The sequence below is a fragment of the Ostrea edulis genome, chromosome 9, assembly GCF_947568905.1.
Source record: "Ostrea edulis chromosome 9, xbOstEdul1.1, whole genome shotgun sequence".
NCBI lineage: Eukaryota > Metazoa > Mollusca > Bivalvia > Ostreida > Ostreidae > Ostrea > Ostrea edulis.
Window position 1 is genome coordinate 12450999 of NC_079172.1, and position 11657 is coordinate 12462655.

The 11657-nt window shown below is 36.0% G+C and overlaps 1 protein-coding gene across 1 annotated transcript; it reads left to right on the forward strand.

Annotated features, from left to right (window-relative positions):
* Positions 1–4223: 4223 nt before the first annotated feature.
* Positions 4224–9746, forward strand: LOC130050047 (tripartite motif-containing protein 45-like). Its single transcript, XM_056148562.1, has 5 exons — positions 4224–4763; positions 5171–6622; positions 6734–6805; positions 8371–8460; positions 8562–9746. The coding sequence occupies exons 2-5, from the start codon at positions 5182–5184 to the stop codon at positions 9200–9202; spliced, it is 2244 nt and encodes a 747-aa protein (XP_056004537.1). The 5' UTR covers positions 4224–4763; positions 5171–5181; the 3' UTR covers positions 9203–9746.
* The last annotated feature ends 1911 nt before the right edge of the window (positions 9747–11657 follow it).

Consider the following 11657-nt stretch of genomic DNA (forward strand, 5'->3'; position numbering starts at 1 on the left):
CGCTTCACGACTTGGAGGCGCAGGTTTGATTCCCGATCCCGATGCTACGTCAAACCTTAGACGTTTAACATATATTGGTAGTGACTGTTCTTTCGCCAAGAGTTTAGCATTACCAAGTAGTTGTAAAATGCACGGTTTTTTCGAATATGACCTTAAAACTTCCGTATGAAGGTAGGCTTTATTGGCACAATAAAGTTGGCACCGCTACGTCATTTAGCTCTATGCATACATGTAGGTCAGATTTTGTGGCACTTCATCCATTTAAAGCTGGTGACGTCTCTACATGAGTGGAAACTCTCGAATGAGACACAATACAATACATGTACACACAAAAAACAAATATACCGATTGTATTTGTACAAAGTACCGGGTACCTCTAACGTGAAATGAGAAATAACACCTCAACGTGAGAAGAGATGTAATACCTCAGCATTGTTGATACTGCACTTCATTGTTGTACAAGTTCGTAAAATGATTGATTGAGTGTATATTGTTATATGCTGAACCGTCTGTAGTGATTTCCCCCTTTATATGATGAACAAGATACTGACGAGTAAGTTGATGTTAAGAGGGTTTCAACAGTCTCGTTTGAAGTCAGCATTTCGAAAATTCTAGGGTTGTTATAACGATCCAATTTACAAATACATGTACAACCTGCCATTGGGTCAAATGCTGTCTGACGTGTTTCATACCAATTGTTAGGCCATTCTTTACATCATGACTTTGACTAGATAGCTGATCTAGATAGAGGGATCATGCCGAGTGTGAGCTGTCACCGGGCGATACTTACTCCTCCTAGGCACCTGTTTCCACCTCTGACATATACAAGGGGCCGTGCTTGCCTAATCATAATTTTCCAGTCTTTATAGAATTTATGAAATTGTTCTATGTCCGTTGTCTTCAACATTTGATGATGCCATATGATTATCATATTATCGCTAATAAAATCTTCAGTAGAATGACTTTTTAAAAAGATCATTATGTAGAAAGGGCGGGCAAAACTTCATATTTGGCTCGAATGAGGACTCGTCAAAAAGTATTGTTGTTCTCTTAACGATAGTCAAGACATAACTCAGTCCAGTTTCAGTGCTAGTTTGTTTCTGCTTTTTATTTACATTCATATCTATATAGATATTCTATCGCCCTGAGGAAGGGACAGATCGTCCTGAAAACTTGACAACTGCATATTGTTCGTGTCGTCAGTCAAGTTTGGTGATACATGTGTATATACAAAATGTATATTTTTACTCTACGTTGGATGGGTGTGGTTTTTGTACAGTACCGTACAATAATTCCGATTCTATATTGGATGAAATTTGTGTTCTTTAGAGTATTGTACAATAACTTTATTATATACTGAATGAATCTGTAGAACAATGATTCTAATGGATGGGTTTGATGTTGTGTACCGTACCGTACAATAATTTTATTAGATGGATTTTGGCGTTTTGTACAGTATTGTACAATAATGTAGTGTACGATACCGTACAGTAATTTTTTGGATGGATTTTGGCGTTTTGTACAGTACTATACAATAATTTAAGTGTACAGTCCCATACAATAATTTTATTGGATAGATTTGGGGTTCTGTACAGTACCGTACAATGATTCTAGAGGATGGATTTTGTGAAATGTACAGTACTGTCGTGTGCAGTACTGTACAATAATTTAATTAGACGGGTTCGGTTTCGTGTACAGTACTATACAATAATTTAATTAGATGGATTCGGTGTCGTGTATATTACTGTACAATGATTTAATTAGATGGGTTCGGTTTCGTTTACAGTACTATACAATAATTTAATTAGATGGGTTTGGTTTCGTTTACAGTACTGTACAATAATTTAATTAGATGGGTTCGGTTTCGTTTACAGTACTGTACAATAATTTAATTAGATGGGTTTGGTTTCGTGTACAGTACTGTACAATAATTTGATTAGATGGATTCGGTTTCGTGTATATTACTGCACAATAATTTAATCAGATGGGTTCGGTGTCGTGTACAGCACTTACAATGAATTGCTTTTTGAGTACAAAGGCAGCGAACCAAAGAAGACAATAGAAAAAAGACAATGGTGTTTTGAAGCACCCTGCTATTGTTCAATAGTAATTAGCGTTTGATCGATGATGCATGAAAATTAAACATGAATATTTCATTCTGTGGTTCAATCAAGCTTCAATCTTTACCATCCTGAGAGAAAGTAATTACCCATGCATAGCAGATACAAAAATCACCCCATGTAAATCTCGTACATGTACATTGTCTCCAAATCATAGCATATTCCGAATATACACTAATCTAAATCTCTCAAAGGTTTTCTTCCAGTATCAGATATTGTGTTGATAGTCTATTTTGCCAAAAGCAACGCTGATATAAGTTTAGAAAGGTTCGCCTCTTTTGATCACTCTTTCAGTGATACCTTACAAAGGTAAGTTCTAGTTTGGAACACGTCCTCAGTACACCGTAGCAGCAGGCGCACCTGTAATGAATTATTTCATTTCCGCTAAACGCGATGCATGGCCAAGCAACTTGCCACACGCCATATTTAACTTCTGGAGTTTTAAACAGCAGCATGGTGTTTTTCTTGTTTCTTCGGAAAGCATTTCTCGATTTCCTCAGCTGTAATAATGTAACCCTCCCCAACTACGGATGTGGTGATTCATCTCCGCAGAATCTTTCAGCTTAAAAATCATAATACCCACCACTGTTTATCCACATCGATTTTTGTTGGTGTTTAAGTCTGAGAGCTCTCCAAAATTCAAACAAGTAAAGCACATTTTAGTAATTTTACACCGCTTAAAGTTATACTTAAAACCAGGACAACAACAGTAAATCTAAAGCTGCATATAGTGTCTGTGTGTACTTATGAAGAATCTTTTTACTCAAAGATGTGGTTTATTTATTCAAACTACTGTCGGTAGACAGTATATAAAATTATCATTACAGAGAGTTGTTCTCGTGCTAATTGTATTCATGCTCACGTATCACCGTTTATACTTCTATAATGTCAATGCCGCAAACCGGTTTGACATCCTCAGCATCACATAGCAGGTTAAAACTACATGTATGTAAGGCTGATCTGCGGGTGTTCTGCCTGGCACATGGTACAACTAAAACAAAACACCTTTGGTGAGGGTATATCAAAGACAGAAGCAATTCATCGTACAAGAATAATATGCTCTTATTGCCCAAATAACATGTACAAAGAATTGTGTTAAACAAAACAACCCGAATAATGAAACACATTACCATAAGTATGACAACAATGGTTTCACATGACATAATACCTGTAGGAAAAACTCACAATTGGGAAGTTCTAAAATGTACACAATATTTTGTACGACCCTGTGGCTGCCCGTGTCCTGAATGACTGTAGTCACTGTGGTGGAATTTCTTAAAAGAATAAGCCGGCTTAACAAAACCAGTAAGGATGCTCCCCGATTCTCTAATCTGAATTAAGGTAGATCTATAAACGGCCTTAAATGGATTCAGTCATGAAACAAATGCTTTTACAAGAGACTTTACATACAATGTATTTGTAGCAATATATAAACATAGAAAAATATATATATATATATGTTAGAATGAATTTCTTCTGTTCTTGCCTGTCAGCAGTAATCCTTCTCCCCTGCACATGGAATAACATTAATGAAACTGTAATTGTCTTTCGGTTTTTGTTCGGTGTATGATACACAACATAAATTATATAATCTTTAGTAAATCATATATAATCACTTATTTTGATAAATTGAAATATTTTCATAATGTATACGTTGTGAGCCCAACTTAAATAAGGATTGCTGAAAATGCCATGCTGATGTCAATATTGGTAATTTTTTCCCAATCTTTATGACCTAAACATTCAATAAACTGTTTTTATTTACAGATTATCTTGAGAAAAAGAGATTTGGTTTTCTAAAAAGCCCACATAAAACTTTAGAAGCAATAAGCTAGAGCTAGATACATTTACTCCTCCAGAAAAATTCTCCTTGGAAGATTATGCATTGTCATATTTATGAAAGGGAAAATAATGAAGTTTGAGTACATCTTCAACCTTGGGTATAATCTAAACTATAATGATAAAAAGTTGCATGTTGTTTAATTAATGATTTAAATTTTACATTTTCTATATTGTTTCCTAGAGAAGGTTATTCACACTGAACATGTACACTTAGAGCGTGTGTTGTCACATAGTTGTTTTTTTTTTTTGTTTTTTTTTTTTTACCAACAATACAGGTGTAAAGCAATCTTTTCTCCCGTTAAGACGAGTGTGTGTATGCAGCGGGGTGGAATGAAAAACATTAATCATCGGTCAATTTTAATTTTCAATATAAATCATTGTTCCGTTAATGAAATGTTTTCAATTTTCTAATCTGTTGCATTTGAAAATCGAGGAATGGTTGCAAATATTGATATTTGGTTAAGTTACTCACACGAGAAAAGGTAAATACTTGTTTATTTGCTAAGCAGTAGATACGAAATGGAAGGGGTATTTTGACAGATAAAACATACTACAATACGGCACTTTAACTTGTCGGTATTTAGTTTACTATTCATATATCACTTTTAAATATCAGTTTCAAGCCGTTGCTAATGAGAAACAATGGGCATTCCAACGCTCTTCCATGGGGACTTTAAAACAATGGATGCATTTCATTAACGGCGTGATCTAAAACAATGAGATTACATGCTCAAAGGAACCTGTGGTATAACAAGGACTTTCGTGTCGTGTGTCTAATTTAGCGACTGTCTCCAGGTAAAGGTAAGTTTAATAAATACCACCACAAATCAATTTACTGAATAATTTATATACATATTTGGTAGGTTTTAGTTCTTTATTAATTAATTCGTTGAGTATTAAATCAAGAGAAAGAATTATTCATATGTATCGACTTAATTGGCGAAAGAAAAATCTCCAAAAATTACGTTTGACATTACAATAAAGAACAAATAAGTATCAAAATATTTAGAAAGTAATCATTTTAGAAATTACATTAACTTTAATATTAAAAAAATACAAATAAAATTTTCAAGTAAAATGTTTTATTTGAATTTTTCTTTCGAAAATCTTAACATGACCTCACGCAAATTAAAAACTTAAAATGAATTTTAATGGATAAGTAATAGAAATAATCATAAAGTATCTTATTTGAATTAATTTTTCTTTAGAGAATCTGAACATGGCCTCCCACAATCTGGAGCATTTCCTGAAGTGCTCAGATTGCAAGAAGTACTTTGACGACGATTTACATGCGCCCCATATTCTGCAATGTCTGCACACTTGCTGCACTAAATGCTTGAAGTCCCGAATCATTAAGGAAGAAGTGCAATGTCCAGACTGTGGGGAGAAGTTTGAGGCCTTGCGCAACGACATAAGCGGATTTCCAATAGACAGTGCACGAAAACACATCGTCGACTGTTATAGAATTCAGAAGAAAAATGCGGAATTTTACTGTGACGAGTGTGGAACTTCTTCCAATAAGGAACGCGCTACAATGCGCTGTAAAGAATGCGACGAATTCTTGTGTGCAAGATGTACCGACGCTCATCAAAGAACTAAACTGACAAAACGGCATCAGTTGATGTCATTAGAAAAACTAAAAAACTCTCCATTGGAAGAATTTCACAATAAACAAACATGCACAGTGCCCGGACATGAGGGTCAACCCTTCTCCTTCTACTGTACGAATAAGTCCTGTGCAAAGCCTGTTTGTAGTCTCTGTGTTGTTCGAGACCATCAGCAGAATGGGCATGATGTCAGGAATATAAACGATATATACGTAGAAAATAAGCGTCTTGTGGAGGGGCAGTTGTTAGATGTCAAGCACATGAAAACGTCTGTGGATGAAGCGATTGGACATATTGAAGACGAAATTCAAAACCTCTACCTGAAAGAAAACGCTGTTGACGAAGAGTTGGACGCACATTTTTCTGCATGCCTGAAAACGCTGGAGAAAAGGAAAGAGGAACTAAAAGAAAAACTAGCGATGGTGTCACAGGACAAAAAGAAAGACCTTGATGGCCAACTTGATCGATTAACTGAACAGAAAGGGCAACTAGATCAAGCTTGTAAATTCACAGAAGACCACCTGCAGTACAGTAATTCTGCAGAATTTTTGCAAATGAAAGACCAGATTCTCAATCGGATGTATACGCTGAGGGACCAATCCGTTGATATTGTCCCACACGCAACAGCAAACATTAAATTTCAAACCATCAATATGGACGACGATTTCGTGGATTTTTGTCAAAATATGGGTGACGTATGGGCAACGTCAGCGTACCTCCCAAATACTCGTGTCCAGGTCTTGGATATCGCCGTGGGAAGAGAACAGTCTCCCTTGTTGATAACCTTAAACGACTTTCAAAACCGTCCACTTCACGAAGCTGGTCTGGACATTAAGGTCGAAATAATCAGCAGCAAGAATCATCGGACTCCAGCACTGATCCACGACAAAACGAAATCCCATGGTTGTTACAAAGTCGTGTTTACAGCTCCGAGACCTGGTGAATATATAGCTGTTGTCAAAATCTTGGGGATGCTGTTGAAGCCGGAGGGATATGTTTTCGTAGCCAAACACCCGGAACAAATGGCTTCTGAAGGCAGCTTAGCCGATCTTAGTAATTTTATGCTTATATATTAATTTGTTGGTTACAGAAAATCGCTCTAGAATCTCACGACAAAGAGGTCAAATGATAGAAGACTGTTTATTGTTACATTTTTCTTTTTAGCCCCAAAGGAGAGACAGGCTGTTGAAGAACCAGATATACTGACTGTACAAGAGACTAGCGGCACAACTGAAAGTAAATATCACTCAAATTCACCGATATACACTCATGCCTATTTATCCATTTTCTTGTTTTGTTCTCGAGCGAGAAGATTTGAAAACAGTTGATAGCCATTTTATAAACAGATTAGATTTAATTGACAAACAAACAATTATCACATTAACAGCTTGTAAATAACACTGCATTAGGGTGTTTTGTGCCGTTTAAGGGTGTACTTACTGTCAGTAGAGAGGATTTGGACTGTGTTTTTTTTTCAATTTTCGAAGGAAGGTATGAGGGACAAGACGTGAATATTTTTTGTCGGCACAACGACTTTGCCATAAAAAACCCCAGAAGAATTTGTCCCTGTACTTTTTCAAACAAGCACTTGGACAAAGACGTAGATAAACTGCGAGAAAATTGTTCTATCGAAGCTACGCACTGTTACATATAGGCCTACGGCATATGCTTTCCGTTCTGCTCTCGAATTCAATACACACTCACACCAACTGACCTTCACCTTGTAACAACATATAGGCAAAACTTTGCTAGCAGTGTCTACCAACTGGTAGTTTTAAAAGATAATTGAACTTTCAATTATAAATAATAAAATATAATATTTCCCGACTTTGAATTGAATTATAATGCTTTCATTTTTTTTAAGGAACGCGTACGTGTTTACAACAACAGCACGCCGCGCTCCCACTTCCTAAGTAACAACGTGTAGATAACAAAAAATAATGATTGATTAATAAAATTGCTTGAATAAAATAATTTAAAAGTATTGTGATTTTCACAATAAGTTTGATCATCATTATTATTAATTTTTTTTTCGAAATGCATCCGTGATAGTAGGCCTAGTTGTCAATGATACATAATCGTATCATAATTTAGGCCTATCTAACTTCTCCAAAAATAAATTTAATAATTATTGCACTGTTTATTTTAGAAAAACAACAACGCTATTTACAGTTGTTTACAGAAATGGCATTACCAAATTGTGTTTAGACAGTGATCCCATGTAAACATTATTTACTCGCAAATTTATGCAGATTTCATAGTCGCTTTTCTCGCTACATTTGGGTCGCTATTTGTATGCACTGGTGGCTAAAAGATATAAGACTCGGGAAATTTGTCAACATCGAAATAAATGTTATCCATGGTAAATAAATTAGGCCCCTAAAACCCGAGTTTTTAAAAATATCTAACACTACTTCTACAACAAGTTGATCGACGAAGGTCGCATATGACGTCACTGTACCACGTGATTACCTATCTAATTAACTAGGCTTTTTGAAATCGGGGCTTAGATTTAAGTCCATATTGTGGCTAATTATTGCAATACTTCAGCGAACAAACTATTACAATTAATTTCTATAAGCATAAGGAAGACAAAATGCATATAATTCTGTATACTTTGAAAACACGAGTTGTGTCCTTTAATAGGAAATATCCCTTAATTTACTCGAAGAATAATTCTAGGTTGCATCATGGGGCTATACATATATATACAATGGGTGCGGTGCATGGGGCAATTTGTATAATCGATGAAGTTACGGTAATCAAATCATATAGATACATATTGTGGCCTATATTCATAGTTGAAAAGCTGAATCTTCAAGGTCTGACGACAACAGCCAGGGCCAAACCAGTGACCCCCAAAAAATACAAAGCCGTTGGAGAAATTATATGTAAGCTCAACCCTTTTACAAACTTGATTTGATTGAAATTATTTACATGTAAAAACTGTATGATAATAAGTATGTATACTTTTATTTATATGTCATATCAGGTCCAGATATGAACCTAGATCATTTGGCAATCCATCCACAAAACGAACTGTTGGAGAACTTGAAAACCATCACTAATCAGAAGAGCCGTCATCGTCTACCTCGAAATCTGTCCAAAGCATTCCAGAATTTCCGCGGAACCATCGCAAATCGTTCCATGGGAAGAACAGGACAGTATTACTTTGAAGTCAATGTCAGCTTCTTCATAACACGTTCCCTGAGACAGGACCTTATCTTTCAGATAGGTCTTTGTCGCAAACCTGATGTTGACAAACATTATACCATTGACAATCATCAGTTCTCCTATGTCGTCTGCGCTAGAAAATGTCATATATGTGGCACCATATGTCTGCAAGGGTGGAGTAGTGGTCAGCGGTTTTACCACACCCCAATCACTGAAAACTCGCCTCCGGGAACGGCATTCAAGACTACGTATGGATTCCTTCTCGACACGCGTCACAGAGAATGGGTTGTTGTGGATGCCAAAAACAGGAAATTTATTCTCAGATTTAAAAACATTGACATGACCAAACCACTGTGGCCAGCATTTGGATTATATAACCCTGATTTGGTTAATTCGTCTCTAACCCTTCGGTCCGGAAAGGACATTTCCACAATTTTAGAGGTACCCTTTGACTATTAGTATCACTTCGCTTGATGATACGCGAGGAACCATTTTTGGTACCATTGTCAGGAGTGATCATGCCACCGTTTTTCCGTTGGAGTGTCAAAGAGGCGTGATATATTAAACGTTAATTTGTGAAATATTGACCATTGTGTCCATCATTACTTGGTTTTTCATAATCATATTGCTCTGTCTACAGTCTGTGAATGAACTCATTATTGACCTATTTGCACTAATTAACAAGTGTGAGTTAAGAAATCGAAAAGATGAACGATTCACAGAAGAAATCGATAGGTAGATGTTTTATTCCAACAGCAAGAGAAATTAATGTATCGATGTAGATGGAGCAAGGTACATGCATATGTTTATTTCTTTAAATGGCTTGCTCATGATCTTGTAAGCTTGAATGTCGTTTTGCATTTTATAGCTCAGTACGTTACTGTTGATGTCCACTTTATGACATGAACAACAATATATCTCCTCTTTATGTAGGAGAGTTGCTGAGGTGAAAATATGTTGCCATGTATGTATGTATAAAAAATAAATTAACCCTAAATAAACATTAATCTTTATTAAGACACTAAAAACTGTTTTTCACAAACCATACAGCCCTTTTTTGAAATCCCCTTCACTATTGTTTTTGAAGCATTTCCGATTTCAATATAAACATATACTGGTGTGTGTTCAAGCTAACCGTTTTCCCCCATAGCATCCGGTTTTACCTCATTTATACATGTACATTTTCTGTGTGGACCTAAGCAATAACAATTTGAGACATTTACATTTTTTTTTAAAGTACACATTTTCCAACGCATGACGTTACACAATGATTTTAAGCTTGCTTTTCATCACTTGTAATGAAAAATTACATCAAATTTCCACCATAGCTATTTTTATGCCCCCATAACTTGAGATTAATCACTGATCTGTCCGTTTGTCTGCAAATTCTTAAAACATTGATCCTTGACCACGACTTTAGAATGTCTGGTGATGGAGTTTCATGTTTTACGTGTGTATTCCTCGTGACAAGATTTTTCTTTGGGTATCTGAATTACTTTCCTGCTGTATGGGGGCATCAGTGTTCCACAACTGCATCTTGTTTTTCCCACGCCGAATAGAGGTGAGAGGCCGTGTGATTTTGAGCGCGATGCTCTAACCACTACGCCACGAAAATGTTCCCCTAATCAGGTCCCATCCTACCCCCAGGCCATGATTTCTGCAGTACCCATGGATGCTTCCATAGTAATGACAAATCATCCTTCTGCTGATCTTGAAAACAAGGTACATGTACAAAATTTCCAAATATTTTGTCATGTAAAACTGAGACCCCCACCCCCCCCTTTTTTTTTTTACTAAACCTACCTGAGAATGGTTGCATATTGATATTAACTAATCATGGTCCATCGTCAAAACCCACAGGTTTTCTCTCCGTTACACTCCATTTAACCGTTGAATGAGAGAAAACCTGTGGGTTCTGACTAGGAGCATGACCATGCTGATCTAGACAATATATAAAACTTCGATCACCTATTGTGGCCCCACCCTTCCCCTCGAGGACCAATCAATTTGAACAATTTTGAATCTTTCAATTTGGTATTAGGAACCTTTAACACAAGTTTTGGCTTTCTTGGTCGAGTGGGTTCTTGAGAAGACTTTTGATAATGATGTTAAATATTTTCAATCATCCTCCCACTAAAAAGGACATGACCCTTCATTTGAAATATTTTGAATCTCCTTTAACCAATGATGCCTTATACATGCAACTAGTTTAATTAAAACATAATTAGCAAAGTTATTAAAGTTTTGAAATCTAGGTCAAACTCCAAGGTTAATGATCATGGATAGAAATGCAACATAATAAGAAATCTATCCACAAATTATGAAAACCCTACCTTAAGGAGGTATGCTACACCAGAGAAATTTGATGTAGATGAAAAATGGAGGATATGTACAATATTTTGAAGTTGAAAATTTGCAAATTTACTTTATTTTGTCAAAAAATAGTTTTAGAAGGTAATCTGAAAAAAAATTAAAACCCCTGCTGGACTCAAACCTGCGACCAACAGTTTAGCAGTCGGTATTCTAACCCACTGGGCTAGGTATTTAAATGGGAAAGGAAAAGTCAAATATTTCATGCTGATGTCGATTTTTTCATCCACGTTTTCAAAGGAAGTCAGCCATTATGACGATGTAGAGTACTACCTTAATTTACCTCTTTACAGCAAGACATGTTTTGTGACACGTGCTACATCACAAGACTGCGATTCAAATGTTTTTTTGTGAATTGCTTGCATCGATCGATTTGTTTGTATATCTATGTAGCTCGGTGGATAGGGGCCGAGTTACTGACCAGCAGATCCCAAGGTTAAGGCCACCAATGTCTTTTATGTTATTTACTTTAATCAATTTTTTTGAAAATTGTGTTATAGTTCTCCAAAATTACATACAGCAAGTACAATCACCGATTTTAAAA